Source organism: Odontesthes bonariensis, chromosome 13 (assembly GCF_027942865.1).
Source record: "Odontesthes bonariensis isolate fOdoBon6 chromosome 13, fOdoBon6.hap1, whole genome shotgun sequence".
In the NCBI taxonomy this organism is placed as follows: domain Eukaryota; kingdom Metazoa; phylum Chordata; class Actinopteri; order Atheriniformes; family Atherinopsidae; genus Odontesthes; species Odontesthes bonariensis.
In genome coordinates this window covers 20,458,626-20,479,502 of record NC_134518.1, presented here as the reverse complement: position 1 = coordinate 20,479,502, position 20,877 = coordinate 20,458,626, and the positions used below count along the sequence as shown (strand labels likewise).

The window sequence follows — 20,877 nt, the reverse complement described above, 5'->3', positions numbered from 1 at the left end:
TGATTGAATCACTTCAATGTTTATTCCAGTAGAGTTTTATCATTGTATATAAAGTATAAAATAACTGCACACATTATAAATAACAAGTGCACTTTAAATTTTGAGGTTTTTAAAAATTAAGGATATTAATTCCCTTCCTTATACAATTGAAAAACTATCGATAGCGACATTTCATTTTCTGAGGCACAGTGAAGTTTATATATCACTTAAAAAAAAAAAATACAATCACCCTGTAATATGAACTCACTAGTAATTGAAAAAAAATCCCTTTAGAATCCTTTAAATATATATATGACATGATACAGTATATAAAAAATAAAAAAAGTCATTACTCTCAGTGAAGTTAGTATTTAACGGGTCTGCTGTGGAGCCAGCAGATGGCAGAGCTGCGTGAAAACAGTATAACACTTTGAACATGGTAACCCAAAAGTCTCTTATGCAGTAACTACGCTTAACAGAGTTTTATTCATTTTTTTATTCTCTTTATGATAATGTAAATTGATACGATTTGAAGAGGTCTGCATCAAAACATAATCTGTTACATCGTCAGATTTTGGCACCCTGATGTCACAAGAATGGATGACAAATAATAAAAAATATAATATATAGAAAATAAAAAAATTATTATTCCACTGAACAAGCAACACATGTCATAACTCAGTTGAAACTTCATAATTTGAGCAGCAACCATGCTTTAAGTGCGAATTAACAAAAAGCTTCCAAAAATCACATTAGCACCATTTCAGTCAGGGCTCATAAGTGTCGAAATGCTCTCTGAAACCCTAAGTGCTGGAAAACTTTCATTTTATTTGTATTCTTTACAAAAATACAACTGTGAGACTGTGTGGAGAATTTTTTTTAACAAAATAGACTCTGGGAACCTGGTTCTGTTGCACACCTTAAGACATGTTTGTCTGAAGAATGACACAAAACAACTGAAACTCTTGCTTGGTATCCTTAAAGTGTTCACTGACCCAACTCTTTTTGGAATGTTTTGCACGCCTGAAATGCAAAACTGGATGTATATATTAACACATTTCACGACTGCTTTTGTACTTTTCATACTGTCCCAACTTTTTCTGATTTGGGGTTATAATTCACACTCGATGTGCCCAGAGTCTTGAGAATGGAAAAATACTCACAATCTCCACAGAGGTAAGGGTCTTTCACAGCCATGTGAGCACAAACCATGCACATAGCTGTAACAGCTGACAAGTTTTAAAAGTGGGTCTTTGTTTTTTTTTATTTTTACAGGGTTTAAGAGGTCTCGGCGATGGCTCGCTGGGAGGTAACACTTCGACAGTGCAGGTAAATAGAGAGGGGGTGGATGAAGGCCAGCAGGCTGAGCACTGTCAGGCCAATGTTCACCTGTAGAAACATGAAGGGGAGGATGTCACGGGAGGAAGGTTCAGAGAATATGCAAGCAAGTCATGAGTATTAAATGTACTTGCATATAAAGGGTCTCCATCCAGAGCTCCTTTCACCAGAGCAAAGCAGGGATATTGTAGCAGGGAAAACACCGCAGACAGAGCCATGACCAGGCCGTACAGCTTCCCAAAGTGGCAAGATGGGAATCTACAAACAACAACAAAACGACAAAGAAGCTCAGTGCCAGAGGGGATTACCTTAAAATTGAAGAATCAAACCAGCAATTTCTTTTTGCTAATGTTGACTTTAGCCAGAAAAAAACATCATAATCTGGTAGGAAAATAGCATTTTCTGGAATGACCAAAAGTGGGTGAAACAATGAGTAAAATCAAAACACACAAAACATTTCCGTCTCAAAGTGACAAATTGATAGAATAAAGTATTATACATTATGGCGGCATTACATTCAGCACAATTGACATTTAGTGCATACATTTACTAAAGCAGAATATTTGTAATTATATGTGAAAATTATACCTTGTGACCCTATGAAAGCATAATACAGTTATAACTGTTGTAATGGGTTTATATACCGTCATCCTGTCAAGAACCTCGATACATAGATATTTTTGAATCCCGTTCTTTCTCCCTTTGAGCACATGAACACCTCTTGTGCTTTCACACTTTCACTGCCTTCATACTGTTCCTGCATGTCCACCAATATCTGTGTATATTTGATCGATACTCACGCCACACTGATGAAGGCTGCATTGCCGCCGTAGAGGAAGGAGCGATTGAGCACCTGCAGGACGAAGGTGAGGTACTGAAGAGGCAGGTAGGGGGTGGAGGCACACACGGAGAACAACACACACTGCAGTGCCGTGAGGAAGAGAGAAAGCACAGAGGCCCGCAAGTCCACCTCCTGTTCGGTCTCCCCTATTGACATACACACGTAAACGCACGCGTGAATGAAATGAAATGAAGGTTTTAGGATGCTGTTTTAAAAAAACTACTCAGGTCTAAGATTGCTTTTTGATAGGACTTTAAGTGTTGGTGGGTTATCCATTTGTGTTGTGTTACCTGCAGCACGAGGTTTGCCTTTATGTCTGTCCATTATGAGGCCGTTCCAGGGAGCACAGAGCACGCCGCACAGCTGGGTGATGGCAAAGGCGTTGGTGTACTGGCTCACTGCAGGGACACACAAACAATATACGATGGTAGGATGTACAACAGCTCTTTGGGACAATTTCCCCAATGTGACATAACTGAACACAAGAATGCATTTCAAAGGGAGGAGTGCATTTTTAGTGTTGAGCTTATGACTGCCAGTTATGCTGGGCACATTAAAGTAGTATGAAGCTTTAAAGGCGGTGCAAGAGTTTGTCTTGAATACAATATTTCCCCCGATGAGAAGCAGCGAGCGGACGAGATGTGTCTCATATATAGAAGCAGAGTTTTATAAAAGAAAAATCACAAGAGTGAAATATGATGCTCAGTGATTTCAACTGTGTGTGTCTGTTACATTTCTGGTTGCTGTTCAGGTAAACGAAAGGCCATCACAATGTTTGATTTCTCCAAACAGAAGAAAGTAAGCAAACTTGGTGAAAGAAATTTAAGCTCACTCGCGTGTTTGTGGAACAGTAAAATAAGATTTCTATGTATGAAAAATAACTTAAATGATTATCAAAGAGTTTCTCCTGAAGGGAAATTAAACCAAGCTTTTAAGCTGCACATATATATTGTCCCTGACATTGTGAAAAAGGAGTGTTGGTATGTGATTACCCAGTGAGGACTCTCCAGCTGTCAGCCTCTGCAACATTGGGTTGAGGGTGCCGATGAACAGGTAATGTCTGAGCTGCATCACCGACAACCACAGCAGGTGCCACACAAAGAACCTGGACATCAGACACTCACGGAAACTCTTCTCTGAGAGAGAGCGCAGGAGGGACACAGGAAACAAGGCAGCGAAGCAAAAATGAATAAAAGTGAAAGCAGAGAAACAAAATATAAGATGACTTCATCCTTTTTACATCATCTGGTAAATATCACGCACAAACCTTGCTTCATGGGGACATCCTTGGTGAGTGGTGTTTCCTCTGCCGTTGTATGTGCGTGACCATTAGCCGCCACCTCTGTGCTCCCAGTGTCTGATTTACTGCAACTTATCCTGCAGAGGTCGTGAAATAATTATTCACATTAACTTTAATATAAACAGAGAACAGGATATAAAAGATATTTTAAGAAAAAATACTAAAAACACAACTGATACATATTAACTTATTCATGACTGAAAGCTTTTTTTTGTGTTCTTTTTACTTGTTTTCATTCTTTCTTTACTTAATGATCTTAGATAGGTCTCATCTGTCACACCGCGGTGAGGTCAAGCAGGTTTTTTGTCTCGTCTCCATGTCATGTCTCGTCATTTCCTGTTTTATTTTGAAAGATTAACTCTCCTCTCGTTTCAGGTCACTTGCCTGTCTCCCCCTGTCTTGTGCCAGTGTGTTGTATCAGTCCATTTCATGTGCATCACTCTTGCCTTTATTCCAAGCCTGACCATAGCCCTGTATCAAGTATTGCCTTTCGGTATTTTCCTCTTCAAGAGAGATTTTTTGTTTTTGATTAAGTTTGATAAATTAGTCCTGTTAAAATAACAGAGTAAGTTTATTTTTATAGAATTCTTGTTTTTAAATTTTCATAGAGTAGTTTTTAGGAGAGGTTATTTGTTTTTCCTCTGTAGCAGTAGTAACGTTTAGTTAAAGTTAAAGTTTGATAGACCCTTTTGTTTGTTCCTCCGCATAGTGGAGTGATTTTGATTTCCCTGATAAATTTTCATAGATATACTTCTCTAATTTTGGAGAAGTGTATAACTATATATATAATATTTCTATAGCCTGTTTTGTTTCTCTCTCTGGAGAGACTTGATAACATCTGCTCCTATAATAAAAGCTTTGGATATAACATCTCCTGCTCCTGCGTCCTCCATTCCCTGGGTGTGACATCGTCTATCTAAAAGGAAGACGGCAGCACCGTTTGGGCTTGTTAAGTTACATCTGAACAAAGAAACAAGACTTCAAGGAAAGTGTTCTTTAGAGAGACAAGACTGAAAGAGAGAGAGGTGGGTCATAATGTACAGCAGCACGGTTGGTGAAAACCAAACACAGCAAATCAGCACAAACACCTCATTGCAACTTTCAGGCATGGTGGTGGAGGGCTGGTGATTTGGGCTTGTTTTGCACTCGCAGCACCTGGACACCTTGCAGTCATCGAATCAACCATGCACTCCTCTGTATACTAAGGTACTGTAGAGTCAAATGTGAGGCCACCTGTTGCTAAACTAGGCTGAAACTGAATCGTGCAACAGAACAATGACTTTACTTCAAGTTATTGCTGCTGCGGGTGCTTTGACAAGCTGTTGACTCATGGGGTGTACGTAGTTTGTTCACACACTGTTTCTGCATTTCGGATTAGATTTGTTAAATAAATATTGACACGATTTAATATGTTGTGTGTTGTTGCTGATCTGAGGTTGTATTTATCCAGTTTTGAAAAGGCTGTGGAGGCACAAAACAACTGTCATATAGAAGTAGTGTGTTTCTTGCTGTCGTGTTAGATAAGTCTGGTCATCTTGACATAAAAAGCAGTACCGTAATCTGAAGACAGAGGGAACATGCTTATCAGAGTTTTAAAAACCACAGTAATTTTACAAGGGCGAATCCTTTTGACGTATGTCCTGTGAGCAGAATCCATGCAAACACATGTTTTTACATCATTTTCTGTAAAACTGTGTCTCTCCTAAGCTGAGAGCCTGCATCAATGGCTACAGAATACACACTGATGCATCTTGGGTTTCTCTGACTTGACCATAGCCAATATGCACCACCATTTCAATACTGGTCAAGCAGTCACTCTTTCCAATTTAATTATAATTGTGTTTCACTTAGGGTAAACTTAGGCTGTAGCTCAGGAGGAAGAGCAGTCGCCCACCAATCAGAAGGTCAGTGGTTCGACTCTGGCTTCTGGGCAAGACACTGAACCCCATGTTGCCTACCGATCCATAGGTGTATGAATGTGTGTGTGAATGATTAGAAAGCACGTAGTGTGTATAGACGTAGACATGCTGTATAAGTGTGTGTGAATCTGGCATGTGGTGTTAGAAGCGCTTTGAGTGGTCAGCTAGACTAGAAAAGTGCTATACAAGTACAGTCCATTTACCATTAGTGCAAAGGTAGCAAATATTTCTAAATCTTATCAGAGAAAATAATCATGTGCATTTCATGCCTTTATTATTTACAAGTAGATAACAAGAATGAATCAATTTAGATGATTATTTCCTTTGCAGTACTGTATATCACAGTAATTCATATTAATTAAATGTAAAGCGCTTCCTGCTGTAACCTTACACCTAATACCATGTAATTGATTTCCCTGGAAATATGCAGTTGCTCTGAAACAAACCTTGCCCTCGGTGTACCCATTACGATGTTGGTGTCAGTGTGATCTGTTCCTACCCGTATGTGTAGCGATCAGGCAGCGGGTAGGGAAAGAATTTCCGTGGCAGCAGGAAGAAAGTCCTGAGGACGTGAAACACGCTGCAGGCGGACAAAAAAAGGAAGGAGGCCCGAAGAGAGACGCCAGATTCGCGTAACAACTACAAAAGGAAAAAAAGGAGATGCGATTGAGTTCGTGGGTAGTGCAGAAGATGGTATCATTATAGTCTGTCATTTTATCAATGTGTGTTTTTCACCTTGATGATGAGGAAGAGTGCTGAGGAGGAGTCAAAGGCCCCGTTATACAGAGTGATGATGGTGGAGCGATGTGAGCCGAACAGGTTTCCGACCTTTTGGAGAGAAAACAGATGAAAGTTGCATAAAAGTGTCAGTGCAGCATTTTTTTTTAAAATGTCAGATGTAAATGGGGGAATGTGGTTCAAGACTCAAAACCACACAAATTCAAATTCAAACGTAATGGTAATCCTAAGGGGATTTGTGTTCTCTCCTCACAATCATAAGCTCTATCTGACTAAAGCACTGAAGCCGGCACAAGCACACTGAGGGCAAACAAGAATGTTTTATACTGGGAGAACACTGAGATCACAGATATAATGAAGACAAAACTGTCACTTCCAAAAAAAGCTTTTACCACAACATTCCCCAGAGCGCTTTCCTTTACAAAGTTGCCCATGGAAGAGTTATGAAGTGGTTTCTGACCCTGTGTCTTTTCCTGTTTTTCCTTTAGAGGATTATTTGCTGATAGATTGTAAATGCAGGCACCCAGAGAGCTTAAAAATGATACTTCAAATGATGTGACGTCATGATGTGACTGCATTTTTTCTAGTAAGAAAAAAAAAAACCTTCTCAGTGTTATAACACAATAATTTAAGTTTTCAAAACCGTCTTAGGATAGATTAAGCTCATTTACTTTCTTATCAATCTACATGCTGTTTATTATTCGATTAAAAATAAAAGACAGATATAACCCATGTAGACCATTCACAGAAGTATTCACACCCATCAACTTAGTTCTTGATTACAACAACTTTGAAAGTGGGTCTTCATGGGAGTCATCTCACAACTTTAGGACTCCTCTCCTTTCAAACTTACTCTTATTCTTCTTGGCTGAATAATTCAAGCACCACAAGGTTGGATGGGGTGCATTGGTGCAAAGAGATTTTCAAGTCTTTCCTGATATGCTCCACTGGGTTCAGGTCCAAACTTTGTCTGAGCCACTCCGGGGCTTTCACTGAGTTTTTCTTAAGCCAACCGTGTGGTTTCTTGGCAACATTGCTCGATATTTTTCTGCAGTCTGACTACTCTCCCAATGCCTTGTGGCACAAAACAACATCCCCACAGAATGATGCTACCATGCCCATGTTTGACAATCCGGATGGGACCTTTATGCCATCACTCTCACATGAAAGTTTGCTTGTTCATTTACACAAAGTGGTTCCAAACTTCCTCTATTTCAGAAAGATGGAGGCTACTGAGCTTTTAGGTGCATCTGTGGCAGCACGCAAGGATGCAGAAGCTTCTAGCAGTTTTAGTTTTTTGTGTACACGGGGCCTCTACCATTGTGAAGAGCCCATCTCACCCAATACAATGATTGTGTGACCATCTACCACCAGGAATGGGATTCCGCAGCATCAGGATCTGCAACAACTTCCCTCAACAAACCATCAGAGCCCAGAATATCCTGGCATCACACACATAATAAACATAAGCCATTCCACACTCAGATAGTAAAACCCCACACCCATCATAGGAACAGTCTGACCACTGACGTTTTTCAAAAGAGAATGGAAATTCAGTGCACAAACTGAAAGAAGTTACTCTGCGCACTGACATTTTACCTCATAACACCAGCTTCAATAGTTCTGCTGCTGGTTTGTGTATGTAGCACCGTTTTCAATTGTATTGTTTATGTGTTCTACACTTATACAGATTGTTCATTCTCGCACTGTCCATGCTCCTCGGTCAGTAGAAATCACATTAATTCGAGCTTAGTGGAATTGAGTTAAATGCTGCAGCAATTTTTAGTTATCCTTCCCAAGATCTGTGCTTGACACAATATTCAGTCTCACAAGTCCTCCTGGCTCATGACTTGGTTTACACTGGGACAGACACCAGAAATTCATCAGAGTTCATTTGGAAGGGTCATAAAATGTCAAAATACTTTATTCATAAAAGTGTGATGTTGAAGTCTTTTTTTGTTTTTAATTGATAAAAACAGTCCTAAAAATCTATGTTTGCCTCTCATTCTTGTGGAGAATTATGTGTTGATTTCAGAGAGAGAGAAAAAAGAGCTGAGTCTATTTTTTAGAAGACACTAAAACATTATTTAGGTATCATTTAAATTAGGTTATATTGATGGTAAAAGTAAAAACCCTTTTTTCAGAACCCACTGCTTATTTGCTGATGGTCTCAGTTTGACATAATTCAGTGTTTGGATGGTTTTGACACTTAGTTGGACGAAATAGAAACTGAAATCTTGGAAATTGAAAATGCACAGCTTGGAAAAATGAGGGTAATCACGAGAATGATCAAAAGATTAATTCAATTTGATAATAGTTTTCAATACCTGCATGTTTGTGATCAGAAATAAGATGCCGCCCACAGCCAGGAGGGAGAGAGCTGGGAAGAGCATGTAGGCCAGAGCTAATGCGAAAAGAGAAAAATGAGGAACAGCTGTAACAAAATCTGCCGTCCCTGTTTTTGATCTTAAGAGAAAAACGTTCAGACAGCTATCTTTTTACCTGATGAAGAGAAGGCCACCATCAAGGTACCCATGGTGTAAATACATCTGGTGGGAGATAGAAGTTTTTCATTTTCAAACTCTGGGACTGCTTCAACATCACAAAACACATATTTTACATTTTCAGAACCTAAAAAAGAAACGTGAGACACTGATATTACAGCCAATACTGGTTCTCATGCAGATTTGTGTACTTTCAGCAGACTTTAATTTCCTTTTCTTGGCCCGTCTTTATCCCCATTCATCCTCATCTTTACTCGACTCCTCTCGTACGGTATTTACATTCCTTGACTATTTATTGTTCCTCCACCCTCTTTTAGTGGAAACATATGGGTGATCTTAGTGCCAGTTTGTTACTGTGGATTAGGACTTATCTGGGGCTAATGCTGTTTTATTACAGATGTGAACTTTTAGGGACATAGGAGAGGAGTTTAGCTATGATGTGTGAAATATCTAAATAAACACATCCTCCCAACATTCCTGAATCTGGTGATTTATGGCACTGAACTTTCACTTAATGATTCTCTTCCTCTGTGTCCTCTATCGGCCTTTTAAAGATCTGATATTTCATTGAACTTTCCTGACTTGTTTTCTTTTCTGCTCCTTTTCCCTCATGAATCACAGCATCTGGCTGTGGTGTGCACAGTACTGCTGCAGCTAATTTGGAGACTTTTCTTTCCTCATGTGCTCCTTCCTTTCTCACTCTGCCAGCTGTTTAGTCCATTCTTTCACAGGAGCATGAGCTGTATATTAATCCACACTCACAACAACAGTTCACATGAATAGAAACCTTAACATTACAATTCCCTCGCCTATCTGTAACCACTTCTGTATCTTCTCTGACTCCACCCTTTGAGAAAAACAGCCATTATTTGAAGCAAACAGATTTGGGAATCCCTCAGAGGAAAATACTAGAGACACACAATGAAATCAGAGCAAAGTGTGAGCATTAGCTCAGCCGCCACAGGCACACAGAATCATAATAATGCAAGAACGTTTGAGGTGCACAAAAGGCTGTGTAGCTACAGTGGAAATATTTTAGATTCCTAAAATATTAGGGCTCTTTGATTGTAGATTTATTGCGGCACAACTGTAGCCTCAGCATCATGTTACATAACCAAATTCAAGTTCAAGAGTTACGCAACCCCACCTATTTTTTTTTGTATTAAAACATCCAGATGGAAAAAATACGAGGTAAGCACAGTTTAAGTGTGTAAAATACAACATTCCATATTCAAAGTGAACTCACAGGCTGTTCATGTTCATGTACCCACCGTGACTTCTACCAATCATGGACTATCATCTTGCGCTTTGGATTTGGAATTTGGCTGTTACCCTTTTGTTTTTTTGGAGTCAGAAGTTACCATATTTCTACATGGGAGTAGTATTCTGTCAAAGGAGCAGAGAAGGGTTTTATAGGACAAGACTGTCCTAGAGCTGACGTTGTGTAAAAGCAGGTTTGGCCACACACATTCCAGTCGCTGGTTCTCTGACGCACCCATTCAGCCTCCACTGATCATCTGAAAAGATGTCTGACAAGTCACTGCTTTACAAATGACTGTGGTATTGCACTCCTTGTGGCGATGTAACGTGGCTGTTGGTGTTGAATTTACAGCATTTGCATAAGCAGCTATAACCTCACAGTCTGTGAGTCAGCTATACCAACTGGTAAAGTACAAATCAACTAAATATATGGAATTTGTGTTTAAGTGCTTTTTGTCCTTGAACCAATAAATCCTGACCACTATTTGAACTGTGTAAGGATCCTGGCTGAACTTCTTTGCACAGCTAAATGAGTAAAAAGTGTCTAGGAAAAATAAATGCTATACCTCAATCTAATTATTAATGAATCTGAGCGATATCTGAATGTAAGTAAAGTAAGTAAGTAGAATTGTATTCATATGGCACCTTTCAAGATAAAAATCCCAAAGTGCTTCACAATGAAATACATGAAATATGAAAAAATATAAAAACATAACAAAAGCTAATCAAAAGCAAGTTTAAAAAGATGGGTTTTCAGGTGCTTTTTAAAAGAGATCACAGAGTGTACAGATCTCAGGCTCAGAGGAAGGGAGTTCCAGAGAGTGGGAGTCACTGTTAAAACCAAAATTTTGAAATGTACTCCATTGTGCATGGGTAGCCAGTGCAGCTGACTTAGCAACAGAGTGACATGAGAATATTTGGCCTAGCAGCAGCATTCTGTACAACCTTAAGACGTTCCACTGATTTTTTTACTCAAACAAGAATACAAAAATCTAGACGTGATGAAATAAAAGCATGTATGATCATTTCCATCTCAGAGCGTGACACAATGGGACTTAACTTGACAGTATTTTTTAAATGATAAAAACAAGAGTGAACCAGTGAATTAACATGAGTATCCAGACACCAGGAAAGAGTAAAGTAGTGAGCACACACACACACGTAGTGAGCACACACACACACCAATGAACTGAAATACATCTTTGAACAAGGATGTAGGTAAAATATCAAGAGAACAGAATGATGCTTTCATTGAGCCAAACTAATCTGACCAGCTCACAAAAAGGAACAGGTAAAACACTGGACTGAATGGGAAGATCAAGAAGATGCATCTAGCCATCACATCTACAGTCCCTGCACATAAACTGCATTCACAGTGGAAAACTAGTGGTTGCACCTTGCACTTGATGTTCAAAAGCCAAACTAACTGAACAACCTTTTTTGGTTGTTCTTTACAAGTCAATGTTTATCGTCTCATTTCTCTTAACACAATGACTGGTGGGATTTTTAAGGAGCCCCCTGGTGACATCGATGGGAAAGTTGTGGCCTTGAGTCAGCAAAATATGGGAACGTGGTATCTGTTGTTGACTGACAACAACATGAAATTTCCATAATGCTATAAAATAGCATTAATCATAAAGAAAGTAGAAATCATTAAAGATGAAACCCAATGCCGACACTGGGCAAAATGTACAATCAAGCGAAACATCGAAAGTTTGACATATCAAAACATTATTCAACAAAAACATCTGGTCCTGAAACAAGCTCAGATGAACAACAACACAACAGATTACATTGTGTCATTATTCATTGAACAAAAACTAAGCCAGTTGTACTTATTGTACTGCCACGGGCATTAAAGATGCTAACTGAGGCCTGTAGAGTCTGAGGTGTAGCTGTTGGGTTTTGTGCAGTTTCCTTGAGCAATGCACCGTGTGTCATTCATAATGATAAGGACCAAATGATTTTCTATCATGTCCTGATATGTGACACTTTAGAATTGAACAAAGGTGTATTTTCTTTTTCACATGACCCTTTGAGAGTGCAAGCCTACAGTTGAATGCATTTTAAACTCCTAAGCCATGTCAACATTCTTTGCCATTTCCAACTAAATGGACAGCCTACTCATGCCTATGCTGTCTGAGCTTATGATAAAAGACACAGTAATAATGAATGAAGCTCTGATGAATAACATTTTCTATGAGAAGCGACATAAAACAAATTGATGATTTATGAGTTATTGAGCATGAACTAGGGTGTTGTACTCACATTCCAAAGAGCCGAGTGACTGTAGTACCAAAGTGGTCAAAGAGGAAACCGTTGGGGAGCGTGAGGAAATTGTTCATGAAGGAGGCGATGGTGAAAATAAGTGAGAACTGTTCATCCTGTGCACCGCAATCTGTAGGCACACGCATAAAAAAACATAAAGAAAGAGAGCCGAAGAAAAGAATGAGCAGATAAGCAAATGAACAGGTGACAGCTAAGGTCAGAGAGGATCAATTAAAACACATCTCAACATAAATCAATATTTGCATATTTCCATTTGGAATTCCAAGTAGTAAACATGAAGACATCAAACTTACCTAAAGTCTGTGTGCCGTTGACTCCTGTGGCATTGACACAAAGAGAGCTGAAGTATCCGTCCTCCTTAAGGACAAAGACCAGGGAAGCCCATCCAAACACAGCTCCAGCAAAACACAGACACTCCACCAGGCCGGTTGCAAAGGTGAGGCAGCGTCTCCCAGAAAACTTGTTCTCAGACCCTGACATGGTCGCTCAACACATCCCCTCACGAGCAGAAAATTCACAAACACTGCGTCTTCACCTGCATGAAAGTACACACAAGCTCATTCACACAAGCTGCTTTTTGGAAAATTAAGACATTTTTGGTTTGCTTATGTTTTTAGAGAGGTCTAAGTCTTGAACAAGTCAATAAAACTGTTACTCTAACCCTCTTGCATCTGACACATCAGATGGAAAATCTTCCCGCTGCATTAGCGATGTCTAAAAACATCTGAACACGGAAAATCCTCCATCATTCCAAAACATTAAGTTCCTCCTCCTCCAAAAAGAGACGGAGGTTGGATAAATTCCCATTTTACCCAACAAATGGAAACAATTCAAACACAAAATATGGACTGAAGTAACCTGTTTCTGCAATCAAAGCATGAAAATATCTTGCAAATACAAAATGCACTCTGGTTACGCTGCAATACTCAGTTGCTTTCTGCTGTGTAGTACTCACAGCTCAGTCTCTGCTGGTCTTCCCAAAAGCTCTCAGAAACTATTTTGTTCCAGCCCCACTGTCTTGCTTTATATAGACTGGCTCTTGCTCACTCTGCAGCCTAACCCTCCCTTCCTTCCCTCCCCAGTGTTTCTCTCTGTCTCAATCCCTATCTGCTCTGCAGAAGAGAAAACCGTTGACCTCAAGATACCAGTGGCTGCAGAAAATAAACACTCCTGCATTCCCAGCAAGTTCCACAACATATCCCCAGAGGATATGAGACATGATCCAGATGTGGATGCTGTGGGGGCTGGCAAGGCTGGTTAAGCCAAGAGATCACGTGACTCAAGAAAAGAACTCAGTGAGTGCTGCTAATAGTCCTCCGTGTCTTACAACTGGGTCCATATGAATGAAACGTTGATGGGCTGCAACCGCCGACAAAGCAAAATGAAGCATAAACGTCTCGAGCCATTAACGCAAGTGCAAGACGCAAGCGCAAGGGCAGTTAAAAGAGGTATAAATCAGCCTTTACTGTCCCTTGACAGGCTGCAAAAAGGATGCTGCAGTAATGAATGACTACCCACAATGCTACAGGCTTCACTATAGAAGAAATTTACAATTAGCTATTATCTTCTGAGACCTGAACCATCGTTTTAAGGTTAAGAAAGTTGGAAACATATGACTTCTCAGTTATGTTTGAATCTACTGTAAGCCTGCATATACAATTAGTTCTTATTTTGTGTGCTTACCAAAATTAATTCAAGTTACAGTTATATAATAAACTCTATTATATCTTTATTGAAAAGAGGATTTAAGAATTACAGCTCTTTAACAGGCAGAACAAAGAGGTTAAAAAATTGTTGACTCAAAAGCTCTTCCATAGACAGGTATGGGGAATCTCTTCCATACTTCTTCATCCATTAGGCAGGTGAAACATCTGGAGTTGATTCCAGTTGTGCCATTTGGATTTGCATGATTTAAAAAAGCTGAAACAGGTAAAAAAGGAGGCTGTAAAAGCATGACAAATCAATCAGAGAGATAGCAGAAACTTCCGCGGGCCAAATGAGTGATTCGTTTTAGAGAAAAAAAACTAACTGGGGAGCTCTGTAACATAAAAAAAAGGCCTGCAGTCTTATAAAAGACAACATTGGTTGACGATGGTAAGATGCTTTCCACAGTAGAAAGAAAATCACCATCACAACATGTGAGGAACATTCTCAAAGAGGTGGACATTTAATCAAACTTAATGAGGAGACTTCACCTTCTTCCAACAACATCACCTGTAAAACAATGTGTAGGCAGTGTGTAGGCAGCTTCCAATGACAATGTCACTGGGGATAGGAACATATATTCAATTCTGATTATTCTTATCAGTTCCAGCCCTAATTGATTCCTCATTTTGAGCTCAAAACGGCATAGAAACAAAAAGTCTAAAGAAGATTAGGGTTATTCTTAACATTCAAGCTCAAAATGTTAGTTTTTGCATCAACAGGAAACCCCCTCATATAAGTTATTAACTATTTACATTCATGCACAGCCTCAACACACAAGCAGGTCCAATGCAATCATGTGCAGAGGTTCTGACAGAGAGGCATTGAGTGAGAGATTCCCAAACCTACATAACTGTCTTCCAGGACCTGTCCATGGATGTGCTCAGGCAATGATAAGAAGGCACCTGTAGGTACCTGGTACAAGGTATATCTAACTGATTCCTATTATGATTAGAGTTTTGATTCTCAACCAAATGGGTCACTATTGTTTATTGAAAATGTGATAGAAGACAGAAGGAGTCTGATGGATTCTGAAACACAGAAGGATATTATGTCAGCTCAGTTTGAGCCAAGTAACGAAAAGTTCATTTGCTGGTGTTTCACAGAACTGGAGGAGAATAATCTGAAACATACTGGGAAAGGAACAGCAGGTTTTGATGGTAGAGAAGGGGGAATATTTTGCATTGGCTCCTGATCTCCATCTGATCTAGCTGCACTTCACTTGATGAAGACAAAACTAAAACCAGGGTAAAAACTAATGTCAGAAAGACTCGTGAGGCTCAAGAAGGAGGAAACTCCTTCTCAGCACGACAACCGCGTTGCTTATAGCTACTATATACAGAATTCAGGTTATTGTGAAAGCCTGTGGAAACAAATTAGGGGAAATGAAGTCATCACAGTGCAATCACCATGTGATATGATGTTCTTACTGTGAGTAAGAATATGTTAAAGTCTGTACATGAGCCTGACACACAGCAATAAAAGCATTATAACAAGCAAATAACATTGAGTATTTGTTAGGGGTTGTAAGGAAGCCAAGCGCCGATTTGAATTTTTGTGGGTTGTTGGTATGTCTCTGTTTCTATGGCAGTTTAGCGATCGGGACGCTCAGATGCTTTGCTTAAAGTTCCTGTTCATTGACTTTGCTGTTGTTTTTTTTCTGTCAAAGGATTATGGAAGTTGAGGAGGAGCTTGAATGTGGCTGAGGGCAGAGGGCTATACAATTACTTATACAACTGCAGATTGCATGGTCAACCCCTATGATCACCTTATCACAAGACACAACTTCCCTGGCATGCAAACAAGATTGGGCCACACTTCCTGAAACCAAGTGTTGACACTATCAACACACTCCCTGCATGTCCTCGAGTGTGCATGCGTAGTTGTAGCCTCAAGATACAAAACCAAAGAGGAGTTAAGGCCTTAAAACACATGACTTTTCTCCAGCCACAATCCAGAGCAACTATAGGTTCAATAATAACAGCAGCTATGCTTCTATTTTTGAAGGAAGCCACTGTCCCATAAAGCTTTTTTCCTCTTTGGGACAGACCACAGATTCTTAATGAAATAACAGGTACAATCTCATTTTGTTGCGCAGGGTTGCCCTGTTGCACATAATGTTGAACAAAACCATCAAGAACAACAAGTCCCAGCAATGCCCAGAATAATCTGGAGCGTTCTGGTGTCTCACCCAACAGCGTTTTGTCATAATCTGAACCAGCAATTATCGAATAAAGTTATCAATATTGCTCTATCTCATCAAAAATATGCTGTGCATCCCGACATACACACAGATTGGGTATTTTTAGTTCAAGGTCTGAGCTAACCCCCCTTACTTAAGACACATCCCATCTAATCTGTCTCTACAGTAAAAAGGTTAAATACCTGAAATGTCACCTTGCTTCTTGTCAGTTAATATCCTGCTATACACAAGTGAAGCTGAGGCTTTTAGGTGCTGAAAGGGGGGGATTCAGATAGTTTGGTAAGTGATTCTGCTGTAGACAGAAGCCCCTTTTCATGTTGCAATGACAACAAACAGGAGGAGGGACTGGGTAATGTATTATGTCAGATGTGTTGACTATTGTTGGGAAATAAATCTGATCCGTACAGGATAACTGTGGTATTCTAACTTATAAATTTAGTGATGACTGGGTTTGAGTTTAGGTTGAAGATTCATTTTCTGCTTAATCTAAATCCATACTATGTTCCCTGAAGTGATGGAATCACATGATTCTCTGAGTTTGCGTAACCAGTGGTTAAAGACCGTCCAATGTGCCAACATGAAAAGTGCCATGATCAGCAGCTTCTTGAACAGCAAATGGCCTGATGTTGACATCTTTACGCGTAAAATGAAGCCAGAATAGAGCCATACCATGGGACTCTCACTCTCCATGACACCCATGAGTTCTGCTTTCTAAAAAAAAAAATGCTGGGGTGAAAGAGAAATTTAAAGATGAAGCACTGCATATGACTCGTGATATTATTTGGTAACAACTTTTTTTTTTAGAACTCAACAATGGCAAGCATTTTGGGAAGGTTGAATCAACACTGTACGATTATGATCTTTGGACTGTGTTGACGTTTGTTTGGTTGATCCGTTTGTTTTTCCCTAATATGAAAAGTTTTAAGCCAAAGTGGACTGAACCAGGCTGGACTTCCTTTGACTGGAGTGAACTGAATGTGGAAGTGCAAAACATGAGGAAACATGTTGACATTAGGCAGGGTTAAACACACAGCTGCTTAATGTTTAAAAGTTCCCAAGCAGTACGTAAAAACCTACTAAAGCCTTTTCTGTGAGTGGCATTTCAATGATAACACAGGCCATACACTATCCAAAACAAGAGTAGTAATCCCAATATACAGTATAATGGGTGTTTTGACTGTAAAGTTAAAGTGCTTGTTAACAGTTTTCCATTATTTGAAGGTGTACATCTTTCTTGATGAAATGGGATGTAAACTCTAAGGTTGTGTAACAAACCAGAGGGACAGCAATTCTGAACACAAAGAATAATGGCTGAATGTAGGCTGATCAACTTCAACTGAGAGGCTTTAAAATGGAAGCCTAGACATAATAACTGTTACCCTGCAAAGCACTGATGTATAGGAAGAGCATTAATAGGTAAAAAGTGCTGCTAGTGCTTTGATAGATGACAACCAGTGTGCTGCAGTCATATTTATAGAGTGATGATCAAACGCATCTTTCTCACCGTATTAAGATCTAGAAGGGGTGTGAAGGTCAGACACCTTCTGTTGTGACTTTGGAAATCAGTTTTAAACTTTTCAACTTTGGAGGTTATTGACTTGATGTGCCTATCACTGAGCACTGATACCTCTCATTATTTTCAGATGAACATTGGAATGAACCGATAAACACAGAGCTAGGGCTCTGGATTCAGACCCCAATCACTGATATGAGGCCTGATTGGGCTAGAGATGCCAAGGGGCAGTACAGATCAATAAAAAAAAAAGGTCATGCTAGCAAACAAACCATGGACTTTTTACTGATTATTAGTAAGACTTAAAAGAGTATATCTTTTAAAGACATGCTAACCATGTTTCAAGTATAGTTGAGAAGTTTTCTAAAAGTGGAAAGACAGCTTAAACCTGTAATTTGTTCATTTGTTTAAATCTTTATTTAACAGTCACGTGTGCAACGGAAATTTTATTCAGTGTGTTCACCAACCTACTTAGTTGAAGTTGAAAATTCAAACGAATCTAGAATTTCATGCCATCATACAAGTAGTATGTTTAAAATCAGCATATCAATTGGTTTTAGATGAGGGTGAGACGATTTGGTATAAAACTAGCATCCATCAAACGCTTAGAGTTACTTACGCAGAGGTATCCATCTGTGTCGCTCTCAGCTCCATCAGAAGAATTTACTTTGCACTTGTTTCTTTTATTCAAATGTTCAAACACATGAACAAATTGCAGATATAAGTTTTTGTTGCGTTTTAGAGAGCATCTAAACTCTTCTGGAAATTGTATCTCAATAAATAACTGTATAAAAGTATACTGTATGATGATCAACGGTCAGACTTATTAGTGTCAGGGCTCTGCTGTTACAGACAGCAATATCCTATGTAGCTGGTAGGCCTGAGTTGATGCTCTGTGGTGCAGTGACAACCGCAGACACATCACTGAGTCGCCTTTAACAGATGGGTGATTTTATTTCCTATTTCCAGTCTATAGCTTCGTGGTGTCGTTGCAGGGGAGGAACACTTACGTGATGTTGTGATCTCCTACCGCGAACCCATTGTCCATCAAATCCGCGTATTGTTCGTCTTTAGATGAAAGGTAGAAGACCAACAGGACCCGCTGACAGCAGGCGGGGCACAGACCCTTTCCTGCCCAAATACAAGAGTGCTCGACTGCTCCAACATCCGATCTCCTGCTGTGCTTCCTCCAGGTCCAAAAGCCCTTCGTAAAAAAACAAACAAAAAAACTAAACAAAAAAAAAAAAAAAGAAAAGAAAAAGGTACAATTTCTGTCGCTTCCAAACAAATAAAAAAACTAAATCAAATTCCGTTAATATCTTTGATGGATTCAATAACGGGGGAAAATAGCTTTTCCTATTATTATCTGACCATTTTTTGTGTAGAAACAAGTAATATCTTATCACAAGCACATTTAGGGGAAATTACAATAGAACATCTTAATATTATTTATTTATTTGCTTTTTTATCAATTCATTATTCATTCATTTCGTCTTTTAGGGTTATTATCCATGAATTTAGGATTAAAAAACAGAAACCATTGAGAAGATCTTTAGTCTAATGGCGCCACCTAGTGACGATAACATAGATTACATGTTGCAATGCACACGGCCCAGCAGCTGTGAAAATAGTCATCCATCTATTTTCTATATTAATCCAATTTAGGGTCGCAGGAGCTTTTCCCAGCTGTCATTGGCTGAGAGGCATTGTACACCCTGGACAGGTTGGCAGTCCAGCACTCACACTTACTCCAAAGGACAGTTTAGAGTCACCAATTAACCTAACATGCATGTTTTTGGACAGTAGGAGGAAGCCGGAGTACCCGGGGAGAACCCACGCATAGGCCTACACAGGGAGAACATGCAAACTCCACACAGAAAGGCCCTGGCTGGCATTTGAACCTAGAACCCTCTTGTTATGAGGTGATGGCTCTAACCAGCACACCAACGTACAGCCAACGTTCCCTTTTTATTTATTGGGGGTCCTAGCAGCGAAGCTGCAGGAACCCATTGTGTTAGTAGCTTTTCCTATTATTATTGATCAATTTCTGCTGCAATGTAAGTCTATGGCAGCCCCATGAACGCTATGGTAAAAAGTTGTGAAATTTGGCACAAGTAATCAGCCAAGTGCCAAATTAAAACTCAAGAATTTTCATGCCCCAAAAACCTTAAAAAAACATTTCAGGTCACGATTGTCCAATTTTCACGAAACTTGGCACATAGACTCTTAAGACCAAGCCGCACAAAAGTTATCGTGTGGAATTTTTAATTAGGCTTTCGACTTTCCATAAAAGCCAATCAAACTCGAGGTTAACGCCAAACCGGAAGTGAGGCCATATCTTGGCAACCATTTGATGATATGACGTCAGACTTCTAACACAGACTGAGGACCATGGCGGAAAGAGGCCAACCAAGATGTTTGGCCAATAGGTGGCGCTATATGTAGCAAAAATGCATTTTTGCTCATATCTTTGGACCCCTTGGTCCAAATTTCACAAATAAGGTACCGTTGCAGCTATATTTGAATTATAAAACTACCCATTCGTTCACTTAATGCCTGCAGCTGTAAATACTATAAGCATCTGTTTGGTACATAAATGGAAAAAGTCCAGACTTCTTTGATTTCTTGGACAAAAGAAAGAAGTTATATATCTGAACTCTAAAGTTTGAAATTGCTGTCTGTTTAAAAATTCTTGACCACTCTGGTTGAGTGCTTCAGATAGCTACATATGGATATCCAGTGCCTCTTAAGATCCACTTTCTTTTTAGACTGCCTGATGCTTTCTTACATAAAACCGAGATAATATCTGTTTAGAGGATCTTCCAAGGCCAACCTGATGGAACAAACTGTCCAGCAGACACTGTAGAAGGCTGCACTCCATGGACTCCTCGTCACAAAAGCACTTTGGCAATTTATTCATACAATCTGTGCGGAGTGCATGAAAATAGCAAATCCAGATTATATTGTTCTACTACCCCCTTCCTCGCTGAAAGGGGGTAGTAGAAGTATCTGGGGCTATCTCCCCAAAGGTGAAAATATCAACAACCATAAGTAATGCACTGCTTGTAATCTGCTTCTCAGGCAGTTTAGACCAAGGTCAAATTTAAACTAACTACTTAGCGGTTATGCTCTGCTAGTTTATGACATTAGGACATATCAAAACCAACTTGACTCCACTGTAAAACTGCATTCTTAGATGTATTAAATTTAGCTTCATTTTCATTTAATATGTGAAAATTAGCCCACACTTTATCTCATCATCAATGACTGATGATAAGAGAATGTAAAT

The 20,877-nt window shown here is 39.4% G+C and overlaps 1 protein-coding gene across 2 annotated transcripts; it reads right to left on the bottom strand.

Annotated features, from left to right (window-relative positions):
• Positions 1-457: 457 nt before the first annotated feature.
• On the bottom strand, positions 458-18,723 carry slc43a3b (solute carrier family 43 member 3b). Of its 2 annotated transcripts, none has more exons than XM_075481481.1 (13): positions 18,599-18,723; positions 12,462-12,703; positions 12,148-12,277; positions 8,618-8,664; positions 8,443-8,519; positions 6,113-6,205; positions 5,877-6,016; positions 3,426-3,535; positions 3,151-3,294; positions 2,449-2,556; positions 2,118-2,304; positions 1,452-1,575; positions 458-1,368 (listed from the first exon to the last, which is right to left on the bottom strand). In XM_075481481.1, exons 2-13 carry the CDS (start codon positions 12,646-12,648, stop codon positions 1,258-1,260), a joined length of 1,458 nt encoding a protein of 485 aa, XP_075337596.1. In that variant the 5' UTR covers positions 12,649-12,703; positions 18,599-18,723; the 3' UTR covers positions 458-1,257. The 2 variants fall into 2 exon arrangements, with proteins under 2 accessions (XP_075337596.1, XP_075337597.1); XM_075481482.1 differs by lacking the exon at positions 18,599-18,723 and adding an exon at positions 13,124-13,176.
• Between the last annotated feature and the right edge of the window lie 2,154 nt (positions 18,724-20,877).